This window comes from Callospermophilus lateralis, chromosome 2, assembly GCF_048772815.1.
Source record: "Callospermophilus lateralis isolate mCalLat2 chromosome 2, mCalLat2.hap1, whole genome shotgun sequence".
NCBI classification, from domain to species: domain Eukaryota; kingdom Metazoa; phylum Chordata; class Mammalia; order Rodentia; family Sciuridae; genus Callospermophilus; species Callospermophilus lateralis.
The window spans coordinates 59,770,502-59,786,677 of NC_135306.1; the positions used below are offsets into that span (position 1 = coordinate 59,770,502).

At 36.0% G+C, this 16,176-nt stretch overlaps 1 protein-coding gene across 1 annotated transcript in view; it reads left to right on the forward strand.

Annotated features, from left to right (window-relative positions):
• The window catches only part of Ptprd (protein tyrosine phosphatase receptor type D), a 382,192-nt gene that overhangs the window by 332,674 nt on the left and 33,342 nt on the right, over positions 1 to 16,176 (forward strand). Inside the window, exons 25-26 of the mRNA XM_076845982.2 lie at positions 5,792 to 5,911; positions 6,439 to 6,593. Of these exons, the coding sequence (XP_076702097.1) occupies positions 5,792 to 5,911; positions 6,439 to 6,593 (275 nt within the window). The remainder of the gene's footprint in view (positions 1 to 5,791; positions 5,912 to 6,438; positions 6,594 to 16,176) is intronic.

The following is a 16,176-nucleotide window of genomic DNA, read 5'->3' on the forward strand; positions in this document are numbered from 1 at the left end:
CTGGACTGGAGTAGGGCCTGCACCTTTGTTCCTGATGACTTTGTGTGAAGCCCTCTCCCTTTCTGCATTCATGCCTATAGTTCTCCCAAGCTGGATTGGGTCACTTCTGAGGTTTTGAGAAGTGAATTAGTCTCTGTGCTTTCCAGTGTGTAGTGTCCAGTCATGTATGGTTTTTCTCTGTCCTCTCTCAGCAGAATTTTAGGCAAAGTTGCTATTCAGTTGGCTTGCACTTAAGTAGAGTCACATGGGTTGCAGTTTGGAGTACATCTATACTGACAGGTCTACAGAAATTGTCTTTGCTTGACACTAAGTAACCTAATGATACTTCTTGGTAATGATGATACTGGAATGTAGCTGAGTCAAAAACAACTACTGGGCAGAAGCAGAGAGAGCTGGAGGGCTACTTGGGGTACTGAACTGCTACTCAGGAGTAATTAGGGATGAGGTAGTACTCTAAGGACCCAATCCTTATGGGAAGAGCTAATATCCAAATGCTACCAGCCATTGCAGAGAAGTACTTCATGCAGTTATCTTCTTGATACAACAAAGTGTTGGACACCTAACACAAAATGTCTATCAGTGCAATGGTGGAAGTCATTGGGAAAGTTCAGGGTATCTCCTCCCTATGTCAGCTTCTGGCAGACACATAAAACAAAAAAGAATAGCTTTTTAAAAAAAAAATAATAAATGGTTTGAAAAGTTTTAGAATGGCTTAATGAGCTGATAAGCAGTTTCATGACATATAATTTAAAGAATAATATTTTTCAGCTTGATGACTTTGTATATATGAAAGGTTACAACTGCCTGGTCATCAAAGGCTTTAATATCACTCTCATTTCAAATATTCAGTTGTCCCTTGATCCTCCACTATACAGTGATCACAGAAGATAAAATGAAACAGGGAAATACCCAACCCAGTCTGTTTTGCAATTTGAGAACAGATATAGCAAAATATTAGTTGAATGTAGAGAATGACACTTGCTAAAAAGAAAAATAGAAACATTGAGATAATCTGTGTCCCTTCTGTGAAAAGTCAAGTATTTTGTCTTAACTTCCAGAAGAGTAGTTGTAACTTGTAGAAATCAACAACTCAGCATGTATTTTGCTTTCCACCAAGACAGATATTGATTTTCTAAAACTTTCTTTTATTAGAATGCCCCTTATTAAATGAATCATCATAAATTGGTATCATAGAATGACATTCATTCCTATTTTCTAATGTTAGCATACTTGTTATCCAACCTGTAGAGAAGGCTCCTAACAACCACTCTACCCAAACTGACCTGATAGGGATTTATAGTTACTCTCATTAGCAGGTATTACCCCACATATTATTTATTACCTATCTTAAGTCCTTCTGTGGCTAAATAATCTGGCCTTAGGCAGGCTTTTCAAAGTACCATGTGGTAAATTCATTCTGTGTCATGATGCTAGAACTCTCCTGAGGAATTGGCTCATTATCATTGGAATCCTGATGCTTTGCCATGCTCAGTGAGTCTTTACTAAATCGAAATGAGGGAGATTTGTTTTCAGAAAGTTTTAGGCAATTTAAAAATAAGTCAACCTAGACCACAGTATAATTGATTATAGAGTTGGCTACCTTTGTAGAGTACCTGCAATGTGCCAGCACTTCTACAGTAAACCATATGGGAGTAAAGATGGTCCAGAATATAGGTATTTCCCCCAAAGCAGTGAGCATACCTATCAGGTACTTCCAGTGACAAGATTTTCATCAGAATCCATTTAAATATGTTTTATCATTCCATCAAACTTACTTTTGATAGTTTATCATGAAAATGTAAAATGCATTAATCCCATAGCATAAACAGTGACAGTCAACCTGTTCTCTCCATAATTATACAAAAATGAAAGGTCCACATATAGTTGATTTCTCAGTAATAATAAAAAGAAACATCTTTTCTAAATTTAACCCCAAATCTGAATTGTCTCATGCAGTTTAAGTCTCAAGTGAAGTTATTGGGCAGTGTCTCTAAAGTACATCCGGGATAGTAGGTACATCTGTCCTCCTTTCCACGTCAGAATCTTAATTCATTCTCTTCCCACAACAGGCTGGGGCTCATGTAAATTAAAGAAGTTGTTTGGGATTTCACCACTGCCCACTGGAAAGAAGCAGGAGGTCCAAACATACTGCCATATTTAGTTGTTACTACTGATGGACTGGGGGCAGGGATTGTCTCATTTCACCTCAGTGTCCCCACAGCTCTAATACCTTGCACTGCACCTGTGAGATTAACAACATTTCTTTTTTCCACATTTAGAATTATTTAGGTAGTTTATAACAACCACCAAAAAATAAAAATAAAAAATCCATAATAGCTAGTGCTAGGTGAATGCCCATTTGTGCTAGCCTGTGAGTTATTGGGGGTGCTTCATTTTAAATCCTTGCGAGAGGCCTGGAATACCAGAGATACTGTTCCCATACTAGAGGTGAGACAAATGGGCTTTGGCTCTGTAAATACAGAAACAGCTGTGTGGTCCTTCAGTGAGATCCTGCCTGATCTTCTGTGAGCCAGTCCTGAAGCCACTCATAATCACCTCAACTTCAAATAGGAAAGGCAGAAATTTGTGTTTGTAGTCAGTAACTGCAGCCTTCTGGTTCTTACACACGCAGAGGGAACAGTCTTCATTCTTCATCTCCCACGCTCAGCTCTGTGCACAAAGCCGAGCCTAGCCAACAGTAATTCTCTCTAGAAATGCCTTGTGAGATTTTCTCTCAGGAGAATGAGGTGGGAGAAGGAAGTGCTGTTGTCAGAGTAAAATACTTCGAGAGAGGAAAATAGAGCTAGCTCATTTGCATTAGCTAATTAGAAAAAATCATTTCTATTGTTCTGTGTCTTTTTTTTCCCCTCACTATACCTCATATTCACATCCAATATTGAAATTAGAAATTATTTGTATAACATGTGCTTAGAAATGAAAACCTAATATAATATTTGCCAGTGAATGTGAGCCCTCAAGTTTAGCCCTCTGAAGTCAGATGAAACCTGTGCAGGCCACTTGAGAATGAGGCGAAGGAATAAGTGTGGTACAGGCTGACACAGGGAGGGGAAGTATTGAGTCACTGCAGGACCCCATATGTGTGTGTCTACATGTGTTAGAATATTTATTTTTTATAAGCTCTCTCAGAAAATATTTCTGAGGGAAAATGACAATTTTGGGGGGGTGTTCTTTTTGTGTTTGTTTTTTTTTTTTTAATTGGTTTGCTTTGGTTTGGTTTTTTGGCCCACACTGGAGATTGAACCCAGGGCCTTGCACATGCTAGGTAAGCACTCTGTCACTAAGCTACACCCCCAGCCCTGAAAATGGTAATGTTTAAATATTTTTGCTAAAATAAGATTGTTCCCAATTTTTAAAGTTGTTTTTGAAACATGTTAAAGCATTTGATTTTGGTAAAGAAAAAGATTATTTAAGTTGACTATGGAAGCAATTGTTTTATCATTTAGCTGGAAGTTTTTATAGAGTATTTACTCCTTATAGTAATACTTTTTGGTATTTCTTCTAAAAACAGTCAGAGTCTAAGCCATTGATAGCTACAGTTTAATACCTACTTCTAGTAGTTTGTGAGTAGTATTACCTCAGCTTTTCTTGCATCTTACAGATGGAACAGATTTGTAGAAAGTCATTAAACAGCGGAGTGGTTTTTACAAAGGTTATATAAAAGCTGGCTTCCAGTTCCTCATCTCCTATGTCTTACCTCACTAAATAGTCAAAGTATAACCAGTTCCTAAGTTTGAAATGTAATTATATTGAATTTGGTTCAGTGCAATGAATTGACTTTATAGATCATTTTTTTGCATTAACGTGATGTTTCTGGGTACATCATAGTTATATTTGTCCTCATAGGACTTGATCAGTTGGTTTTGATTTCAAATGATTGCTGTCCAGCTGAAACTTAAATAATGAGTCTGAATTTCTCTCTTGATTCTTTAATTGAGCATATATCTCCCCTCCTCTTGAATATTGCAGTATGAGGCCTACAGAGTTGCTTTTGTCTTCTGCAATTTGACATCTATTTCATGGTTTAAAACTAAGCCTTTGGCCTAATTTTTATGATTTTTCCCACCTGAACCATTATTACCTAAGTAGTTTTGGTTCCATTCAAGTGGAAGCCTTTGCTAAGTATATCAGACGTGACCTCCTGGACTTAGAAGATGGGTATAGAGCATATAGAGTTGTTTAACCCTGGGCATGCTACCTTAATTGTCCTTATTGTCCTTGAATAACTGTCTTCTTTTTATGTAATTTTTCTCTTTAAGTCAGAGCATGAGAGAGAAATAAAAACACAAAAATATTCTGTGCATCTGGGAAGCATGCAAAGTATTTTTTTAATTCTATTAAAACACAAATTCTTCATTTTACTGTCACACTTTTGTTTGTTTTTCATCAAAAAGGTGATGTTTGTGTGGTTTCACGGTTGAAAAAAAAGCACAGGAATCAAATCTTGTGAATTCAATTTCTGGCTTACTGAATAAATGTACAATAAAGTGTTTTCCTCCTTTTTCTTGTCAAGAAAATTGTGTAGCAGGTAAAAACCTCTGCCTTTTTAGAAGGTCCAGTGTCTACAGAAAGAGGAGATAGTATCTCTGTAAAATAGATTACAATATTACGCACAGAATGCTGCTAATATTTATATTAAACATAAAGCAAATAATTACCTAATAATTCTATTCACCAGACCAAAAAATTCTCTTATCTGTAGTCATAATGCCTTATTGCCTTTGTTTAAAACCAAAGATTGTGTTTTCAGTTCCTCCCTTTTCAAGTAAATGATGTGCTTCCTAATATAAAAGAGTTCTAGCAGCTTTCTTTACCTAAAGAAATGCATTTCATTTGGCTTCAGTTAAGAATCACTTCCATTTTTTTTTAAATCTGAGATAGAAAGGGTAAATATATTCTGATCTATAGCCTTACCGGAAACTATAGTGGTGTGTATGTCATTTTTTATTATGCTTTTTAATGCCCAACGGACATTTTCAGTAAATTTGAGGCTTACTGCAGACCTGGAATTATTCTTTGTTGCGTATTAAACTAATTGAGTTGAATACTCTTTTGTTCCACTTCACATAGAAATTGTAGATTATTCATCTCAAATGAATGAATTTTAAATTATTTAAACTTTACACTGCTAGTTTATGACCCTCTGAGACCGTTTTTAAGAAACAGATCATTTCCTCTAGACATTATAGGTTTAATTTGTTTTGGATACAAATACCATTTATCTTGTATTTTTTTTAAAAAATACATGCTTATGTTGTTTATTATACTTTGATAAATTTTCAAATTATTTCTACTTTTCTTTAAAATAAGCCTGTTTAGAAATTTTGATAGCTAAATATGAAAATCTTGTGCCTTTTAAATCTTGATGGATGAACACTAACTATCTCTCCATGGAGTTTAAATGCCTAAGTATAATTGTCCTGATGCAAATCATAACGTCTGCCCCAGAACAAATTTGTAATTTTTTTACCCGAGTATTCTGAAGTTTCAAATACCTATCTCCTTATTTTACTCAGCAACAATCTGCAACTTATTTTTCTCCAGGAAAATTGAATCTGTTACTGCTTAATATTCTTACCAGTTTGAAAAATGTGGTTTATATTGGCATCAGAGCAGTAATTTACATATATTGGGATAACAAGAATGCATGCCAGAAAAAGATCAACATAAAATGAAATGCAGAAAAGCTGTTTTCCTTCAACAGCAACTCAAAGTAAAGCTAATGGAGAAATTGATGAGCCTCTGCCCTGAATGCGTCACTTGTTTCTTGTAGGTGAAGTGTGACCAGTATTGGCCCAGCAGAGGCACAGAAACCCATGGACTGGTCCAGGTGACACTGCTCGATACCGTGGAGCTGGCCACGTACTGTGTTAGAACATTTGCACTTTACAAGGTTTGCTCTTTGTCTTTTCTCCTCCCTCCCCATTATTTTTTTTTTTTAAAAAAAAAACCTCTTTTGATAAATCAAATATCTTAAGCCTTTACTTAAATCTTGGTCCCACTGGCAACGGTGAAGAATGAAGTAATTCTTCCATTATCGCCCAACAATTTTTCTCCCAGTCTAGTGATTTATCAGTAAATATGAAACCCGTGCTCTGAAGGAAAGTTTCAGCAAATGAAGAATAGATGAAGAAGAACTACTTGTTTCTGTAAAATATAACAGGAGCACTCCAGATGTTCAAACCTGAACCAAGGAATGCTTCTCACCTAAGAATTTAATCTTCCTGAGCAAATAGTTGTCATTTATGAATAGCTTGGGGTTTGTATCTCCAAAGAACGTGCCTTCTCAAAGGATAATAGGGTGGGAGAGAGGAATTATGATAGCACTTTTAACATTATAGTGTTACCGTGTTTGTGTTATTCATCATTACCACCCGAGATGAGGAACACAGAATTTCAGCCAGTGTTCCTATGTCACAGAATGGTTCCAGTGAGAAGAGAGAAGTGAGACAATTCCAGTTCACCGCCTGGCCAGATCACGGTGTTCCGGAGCACCCCACACCTTTTCTAGCTTTCTTACGGAGAGTCAAAACCTGTAACCCTCCTGATGCAGGTCCGATGGTTGTGCACTGCAGGTAAGGACCACAGAAGGTTTTGGAGGAAACCAAGTTAAATTATTCTTTATCAGATATTTTCTTTTCAACTTGTTGAGACTGGGGGTAACAAAGCCTTCATGAATAATACAGATCTCTTTTGGTCAGATGCCTGTACTGTAATAATATAGGAAGGATTTCATACAGATGCATATTGAGACAGAAGGCAACAATGACCCATTGCTGTTTTTCTTTAGGGTAAAAATAAAAACAAATTAAGCATGTACATGACTATAAATATATATAACAGGAAAGAGTGAAGTACTGACCTTTTTATCAGGGTCAAGTTTTACCTCCTATGTGGAGGAATATTCTTAAAACATATTTACATGTATTGTTTCATGAGATTTTTTGATAGAAAAGTTTTGCTGTTTATAGGGGAGAAGTTGTTGTAAGTATACATGTTTTCAGGGAGAACATCATGTTGCCTGAAGACAAATGCCTTTTATACATTATTAATACCAATTCACACATAATAAATATACTAATTTGTTTAATAAAATATATACCAAGGCCTATAGTTTGGAATAAGTACTTTGAGATAATGATCCTGTATTTCTCTTGAAAGGTACAATTTATATTTTTTGCATAATTGTACAAATACCCTCTACATCACCACCCAGTTTCTGTTATTTGTAAGTGTTCACACATTTTTAATATCAACTGATTTTTAGTAGTTGTCTGTTTCTCTCTCAAGTATTGTGACTAACAGACTATTGAAAATATCTAGTCAGATTCTATTTATTACTATTTATTTCTATATAAATGTACAGCTCCTATGACTTCTTGATAGTATTTTATTACCTGAGTAATTTAAATATGAAAAACAAATATGGCCTCTTTAATAGATAAATAAAATTCAAGAGTGGAAGTTTATTTTTTAAAAAACAAAAAAGGACAAGAAAGCATCTGCCATAAGCCACTTCCATCATAAATTAGTAGCATAACTCAGACCCCATATTATCCTACAGCATCATATAACGGTTGGGGATCAATAGATACATCAAAATAAAAGTGAAAATTAATCTGGCTAATTCACAATATCATGGTTCTTGTTAAATAGTGGCCTTGCAAATTCCAAACAAGATGTTGTACCTTTTCCAGCAAATGTTTTTCCTGATAAACGGTAACATTAGCATTACCTTACATTTGTGTAGAGTATTTCACAAACTTTCAACTTGACTTGAAAGCATTCTTCTTGCTTTATTTTGACTGAAGTTCATAACAACACGTACAGTCAAGTCAGCCTAAGTGACAGTCTACAGGGTTTATTTGAGTATTGCTACTTAAGAAGACGGTGGGGCAGTCATGCCTCATTATCTAGTTCTTGCTTCCCTACACCCAGGACGGGGCCTTTGAGGACTGGTCACTTGGTTGTAATTTTCTGCATGATTATGAAACATTTAAATTTCTTTTCATTATTTCAGGTAAATACTTTTCCATCTAGAAAGCATATTTGTTTCTCCTACTTATTGCTGTAGTCAAGCATGAATTTGACCAGGCTGTATACTATTATCTAAACATTTTTCCAGGCTTCAAAGATCCAATGTAACTGGTTACATAGTATCCCCGCTTGTGTTAAACATGACACATGAAATGTTTTAAAATGGAGTTTAGCCAAAGATAGAGACATGGGAAATTTGAGTTGGTAGGAGAAATGTTGTCCTCACATGACTAATGTCAAAAATGAAGTTTTCTTCCCCCGACCCATCCATGCACACACACCCACACAAAGACAAGTGATTATAGAACAACTATTAAATAAAAGGTATTAAATAGATAAAATAGGAAGAACAAACATTAGAGAAACCTAACTTGGAAAGTTTTATTAAAAAAAAAAAAAAGCATTACAGTGTTTGCATTGCATTTTGAAATACAGTATCTTCCCTCTCAAAAAGTGTTTCTGTTTTGGTAAAGTAGGCACATAAGAAAATTGAAATAGATAGGCAGTCTTAAGATGGAATCTGCCTTCAGCTGATAATAGGCAAGGTGTATATGCTTCACATTGGCCACTATGAGGGATCCAAAGAAGTTTGCAAGCCAGGAGGAGAGAAAAGATAGCTATGATGCCTGATTTTGATAACACACATCACACACACGAAGGTACCTCTGTGTAGTGGTGTCAAGCCAACCTGGACTCACCTCTGAGATATGCAGGCTGCTCAGGAGAAATAAGGAAAGAAAGATGAATGTGAAGAGCTAATAGCTGCTGACATTTGGAAGTGCCATGCCTGAGGCTCTGGAGAAGCTGTGTATTGAAACAAAAGGAGAGTAGGTGTATTGATGGAAGAAATTTGTTAGCAACTTCAAAGCAATAGGGGAAAGATACAGCATAAATGGAGCTGTGTTCACCCATAGGTAATTTCATATGTCTGGAAAGACATGTTGGCCTCTGCGTAGAGGTCCTGTCAACATAGTATCCAAACCATCATGAATCCTTGACTCGGCTACAAGTATGTTAAAACTTGAGAGCATAATGTTTCAGATGGAGTAGCAGATGAATGTAATTCTAAACAACAATTACTCATGTGGTGTCCCAGCAATGTTAGTTTAGAAAAATTAAAGCTATTTCTAAATAACAATTACCCATGTGGTATCCCAGAAACTTAGTTTAGAAACCATCTCTAAGCAGTAAGAAACTAAGCAAAAAGCCACAATCACCAAGTAACAAAGGGACATAGCTATGATCATGTTACAAATAATCATGAAAAGCACCCTGAATAAATACTTTATTTCTTGTTTTGATTTCTCTTTCAGTATACCTGATTCTTTTCTCTCTAAAGAACTAGCAACCAACTCAGAGTTAATCTGAACTTTCCATCAAACAGATTCAGGGAGAATGCAGGAGAATTCAGAGGAAATATGGTAGTATCCAGAAAATTAGGGCTTCACATTTCTCTCATAGTTCTTAGAGTAATATATGCATTAGGATTAATAAGAACCATTAAGTAGTGGAAATTCTAGCAATAATAAAAAAGAGTTATAGGGCTAACCTAGTGCAACAAGCACAGACAACAGTCTTAATGTTGAAAGTGTGCACTCTGGGGAAATTCGTGTGGGAAAAGGCCAGCTTGTTTAACACATTGGTTTTGTGCCTTTGGGGAAATTATTTAATCTGTTAGCCTCTGTGTCTTCACTTACAAAATGATGTAACACTATTTATAGCAGTAAGAGTTTCATGAAACTCAAATGTAATGATATGTAACGACACACATACAGCACTGAGGTCAAGGCTTGCTATTTAGAAGTTTGTAGTAGTGTTGAATTATTAGTAATGCATTATTGAGTGAGATTTAAAAACCATATGTATATTTAAAATGCTAAGGAGAAGAATACACCATGAATGCACATATCATCTGCAACCAGATATTGATAAATATCCAAATAAGTAAATTAAATGAATTTTTTTAATTTTGACTTTTTTATTGTAATACATCATATTTTTCTGAGGAACAGACATTTTAATGCTGTGAATTAGATTAATAACAAATCTGTTTTTATAAACACATATAAAACCACCGAACTATGGTGCTATTCAGGACATATGGAACTCAATGCTGTGGTTCTTGTGCTTCTTCGAGATAAAGTCTGAACTTCTTCTTATATTCGTGGTCCTGTGTGACCTAAGCTGATTTTGCCCTTCACCCATCCTTCATTGTTTGGGCCACCTACATCAGCTACAAATTCCAAGGACCTTCACCCTTGGCCCTCAGCAAGCAGTATTTATGTGGCCTGGAACTCCAGTACTCCCCTTCTCTCCTAGGGGGTATTCAAACCTTTTTCATAATCCAATGAAGTAGCACTTCCAATATATGGCAAAGGGTGAAAGCTGGTTTTAGATGGTTTTGTTGATACATATGGTAACTTTATTCAACTCTGAGCAGGAATTCATTAAAACAGGAGCACACTAACCACTTTTTTAAACCGTCCCTTTTTCATATTGTTTTATCTACCTCCAAATTTATCTGTCTGTAGCATTGCTTCTACTTATAGATATTTGAGTTATAACCCAAAAGAAGCCTCTTAAGCTTATTCCCCATTCCTCTTCACATAAGAAAACTTAACCACTTTATTGTCTGAACTCTCCTAAAACAGGTTCATGTTTAGCATGTGTATAGGTCATATGTGCCTTGAAAGCATAGAGTATGAGCTTAGTTTATGTGCATTTGTGCCCAGCTCTTACACCACTGTACTGTGTACCCAATAATCAACTCTTCAAGTTAGTGGCATTCCATATTTTAGAATTTTTTTACAGAAATAAGTGAGATAGTTTCACAGCTGGACTTTTTTTTTCTTTTAACATAATAGGCTGTAAGCCAAGTACAGTGTCAAATTCTTATAATTCCAGCTACTCAAGAGGCCATAGCAAGAGAATCAAAAGTTTAAGCCCATCCTGAACAACTTAGTAAGATCCTATCTCAGGGTAAAAAATAAAAAGGGCTGGGACTATAGCTCAGTGATGGAGCACCACTACATTCAATCTTCAGTATTTTTTCTATTGATGTCTTTTTACCTGTGCTATGGCTTTTACCACCCAATCATCCTTGTCAGTATGTATGTTATTATCCCATTTCACAGAAGAAAAACCAGAGGTCAATACAGGTCAGTTTACTTGCCTGAGCTCATAGCAGTAGTGGTGGCAAAGCCATCATATGTCCTGGGTTGCCTCTAGACCAAGCACATTCTCAAGTCTTTAGATCTCTTTATGGTTCTCTCTTCCCCTTTGCTGCCCACTGGTAGGGATACTTCACTGTCCATCCCTCCCTGATGACCTGGTGATAATGAGTCCCTCTTCCTTTTCTGCCTCCACATCACTTTGCCAGATTCTAGCCTTCCTTTCCCTCTGTCTATATCAAAGGCAGCTGCTAACATGTGATTCTCTTTTACCCCTGTAATGATTTTAACATAAACAGTCATAATAGCTAGCAGTTACTGAGCCATTACTGTTTCACAAGAATTAGTAAGTACTTCAGGTATAATCATTTAATCCACAAAACAATATATTTCACTTGCCAAGAGCATTAAGCACAAAAGGGTTATAAGTGATTGTTCAAAGGTCATTGTTCAGAGCCATACAACTCCTACCTGTAGGCCCAATCACAAAGGGCAAGGCCTGTTTTCTTACCATTTTACCCAGTTCTGGCTCCTTGTTACACAATTGCCCATTTCCTTTCCTCTTCTCTCCACATTTGTTGAGCAAATGCTCAAATTTGTCACTGCTTCTTCAGATATCTGTGCAGTACATGAATAGACACATGTGATTTTTTTTGGACCTCATTCATAAAATTGGATTTTGAAAGACTAAGGAGATCTTTCAAGTTGTTTATGAAAATTAGATGTCCTTGGAGATCATGCATTACATTTTCCCATATCATTTTAATTTCCTTTTAGAAAAGAAGGAAGTTTTTTGTTTCCTTTTTCCTTTTTGAGCCTTATTCTTTGTGTTGTCTAATAGTAAAGTTTGTGGCTTATATTGTAAACCACATATTCTGTAAATTCTATCCTGAGTAATTTCCTTAGTAATTTCATTGAATCAATTATAAAACTTTGACCTATGATACCAACACTTGAGTTATACTTTTATAGCCAAGGGAATATTTTTCCTTCATAAGAGAAATTTATTCATTTCAGGATAAATATGAAAGGGAGATAGATGAGGGCCTCTGGCTCTACCTTCTAAATGAAGTTATGCCAGGGGGAAAAAAAAAAAAACTTCCTGAAGGTCACTTAAATCTTTCAGGTCCTAGAATCAAGCGAGTTCTCAAAACTAGAGGGAACCACCTGCAGGCCAGATACAGATCAGTAATGCCTTATATACATGAATGGGCCACCTAAAAATCAAAAGATAATTTGGAGCTGGAAAAGTTTTTAATATCCAATCATCTTAATAGTTTTCAACTTCATATATGAAAACACAACCAAGAAACTAGTTAGGTTATATTCACAGCATAGCCGTTTACCCTAAGACCAACTCAATATTGAAGAAAATAGTCCTTTCAAGGTCAAAAGAGTTTGGAGAGCAGTGAATATAGGCATAAAATAAAAAGACCTTGTGATCCGAAGAAGCACCGATACCGTGGAAATTTGTTTAATGCATTTTTAACCATTCGTTCTAAATCCCATCCTTTATTTCTCCCAATGTTCCATTCAAATGTCTCTTCAGATCAAAGACCACAATTTCTGCCAAAGCATGTGATAGTTTTGTGTTGCTGACAAGTGTGAAGCACAGACTCATATTTTAAACCTGGGATTCATTTCCACTTGTAAATTAAGTAATAGGAGAAGCTAGCCTTCTGTAGATGAAAGACTGGATTGTTAAAAATACCAGCATCTCTGGATAGGAAGATGGGTGGAATATGTAAATGGTGTCCTTATTTTTGGAAACGTTTTAAGGTGAGGAGAAATAATTATACCATGTGGAACCTGTTATTCCAGGTTTTATTCTTACATTCTTAAGTACCAATAATTCTGCATAAAAACCAAATGCTTAATTTATGAAACAACATGGTGATACAAAACAGGAGGTTAGACTCTCAATATTTTGATTGCATAATCCTGTAAAAGAAAAATATCTTACTTCAACTGAAATAATTTCAAAATAATTGAACCCAAAGAACCCATGAAAAGGAAATACACAGTGGCCCCACTAGATATAAAAAGTAAAATTCAAAATAGAGAAGGTGTTTTAGGTTCTAGAGGAACACTCAGACTGCCTAATGAAGTGGAAAATTTGTTTGAAATAAACATTGTAGATTTAAAGTAAGTTGAAGAGAGGTCAGGTCAATGGTGTAAGACTTCACAGTCATGTATCAGACCTGTATCATGAAGGTACCTTCACAGGCAGCTGTGAAACTGTCACCTTTCTGTTTTCATTTCATGCAAAAGAAGAGCAACTAGCTCACTTTTGTGTAGGAATGTGATGGTTTATCTCCTGTCACTTACTTGGTTTTATATTGATAACACAGATGTCAAATATTCATTATTACTGATATCACTCGACAAATAAGGAAATGGAGACTTTGGGGGAAAAAAAAGTGATTTGCTGAAGATCACATACCCAGTAGAAAGCAATAAATGAGAATCAAGGTTTCATGCTTTTTGTGCATTCCTTTCTAGCATTTTCTATTTTGCTCAGTGTATGTTACACAAAGGAGAGTATGCTGTCCCCAGCCCACACCAGAGAGGCTTCCTGGCAGATAGGACTTCTCTTTGGGAACAGCAGTGCATGGTAATGAACATAGTGCACTTGAAATCACTCTGCCAGAGTTCAAATTTCAGCTACAACATTTACTATATCTATGACCTTAAGCAGGTCATTGAATCTTTCTACAAAACCTCAATTTCCTGATCAGTAAAATGGGGATAACAATAGTTATTTCCTTCATAGCATTGTTTATGGTAATTAAAGAAGTTGATATGTGTAAAGTGATTAACTAGCCAGGAACTTGCCACATAAAAAGAAGTTAATAAATGTTTGCAGTTCCTGATTTTTTTAGTATTATTATATTTTGCTTTATTAAAAATAGGTGGTTGGGCTGGGATTGTGGCTCAGCGGTAGAGCGCTCGCTTAGCACAGGCAGGACTGGGGTTCCATTCTCAGCACCACATAAAAAAAAATAAAGGCATTGTGTTGTGTCCATCTACAAAAAAGATTCTCTCTCTCTCTCTCTCTCTCTCTCTCTCTCTCTCTCTCTCCTTTAAAAAAAATAGGTGGTTACTTATTGGCTCTAATTTAGTATAAGAATGACAAAGCATCTTGTCACATTTTCTGAAATGTAATAAGGAAATGTAATTTATTTAGAAGTTTAGAAAACATGAGTATATAAATCTAGAAGATAGCAACTAGAATGTTTAACAAGTTAAAAATGTTTAATAATTCATTACAATTAAAAAATGCTTCACATATTGGAGTGGGTTGTTCCTGTAAGGCAAGGTGCCTCTAGGTCATCTAACTCTTATTGCAGGAGATGTCCCATACCTGGTAGGATAACAGTACCCTTGGCCTTTGCCCACCAGATGCCAATAATACCTCTCCCCTGAGTTGTAATTGTAAAAAATGTTTTTTTGACATAATAATCAAACGTCCCATGGGGGGTGGGGCATAGTCACCTCTAGTTGAGAACCACTCTTAAATGGTAATAAAACTGATTTTTAACCGTGCCACAATTTCTGCATTCAAATGATAACAAACCTCAAGGCTTTCACACATACACCCAAATTTTTTTGAATAACATCCTCCTATTAAACATTTGGAGAAGTTCTTTATGAAATTTACTTTAGTAAATACCTTTTAGATCATAGAGGAAACAGACTCCTTAGTTGAAAAAAATTACTCAAGAGTATTCCTTGCATTGATCCCCAAACATAAGCCAAATACTTGGCTCTAGACATCTCTTGGCACAAAAAAAAAAAAAAAAAAAAAAAAAAAAATCTTCAAGGACAAAAATGTGCCACCATTAAATGAATTCAAAGGAACAGGCCACGGGCTCTTTACTGCCAAAAAGGAGTTCCAAAAATATTTTTGCACCATGGCAGAATTGCAGCAATAAATCTTCAGCCCCCCAAGGTGGCTACATTTAAGGGCTAAACCTTTGCAGGTGATAAATGCTAGTCTTTTTTGCTAGGGTGTCAGTCCCATTGCTTTGTATTCATGCTTGGTGTGACGTGCACAATAAGCGTCAGGACTGCCCTTAAGTGGAAGGTGATTGAGCAACTGTTCCTTTTTTCATTGTCAAGCAGTGACCAAAGATCAAAGATTAGATGAATGAAAGAAAAGTGAGTCATAATGTCAGACCCCCTGCCCAAACTTGCAGGGTCCTGAAATCCTTTGCTCTTTGATTTTTTTTTTTTTTTGGGGGGGGGGGGTGTATATTTCTGGAATAGTGTGCTTTATTTTTAAAAAAAAAAAGAATTTTACTTAAAGTTTCTTTTGGAATTCTTAACCACATTTCATTTATGTTTTTCAGAACTTCATTGTAAAGAGACTTGAGCAGTTTTTCTCTCTTCCCTTCCCATCTTCCTCTGTACCTTTCCCACCTCCTCCAAAAAGTCCTACACTACGTTTCAGTTCATCAGGGCATAGTGAGCAGTAAGTCTCTTATCAGTGCACAGTGGCACTTGCAGAGCAAGCAGATAACAAGAAGAACTAGATAAAGCAGGGCTGAGTGAATTGTGGCTTCTCCATTCTAATAATAAATGCTGAATAGCTGTGTGCTTTTATTTTTAACATCTGAAAGGAAAGAATTTTGATTATTTTGAGAAGGGATGACTTTTCACTTTGTTTTTGTTTTTGGTTTAGGTTTGTTTTGAAGGTTTTTAAAAATTGTAATCATATTTCTGTTTCTGATATGTGTGTGTGTGCTTTGGACTTGGCAACCTTTCTGAAATAGAGGGTATGTCTACTAGTTAGCCATTTCTGTCTGCAAATACCAAACCAAAACCTAGTGGCTTAAAACCCCTGGGTCTGTTCTTTTTCACTATTTTGTGGGTCCGTTTGGGACCGGGCACTGGCCTTTTGCTGGTCTCTCCTGTGCTCACTTCCCTTGGAAGTCAGCTGGAAAAGGTA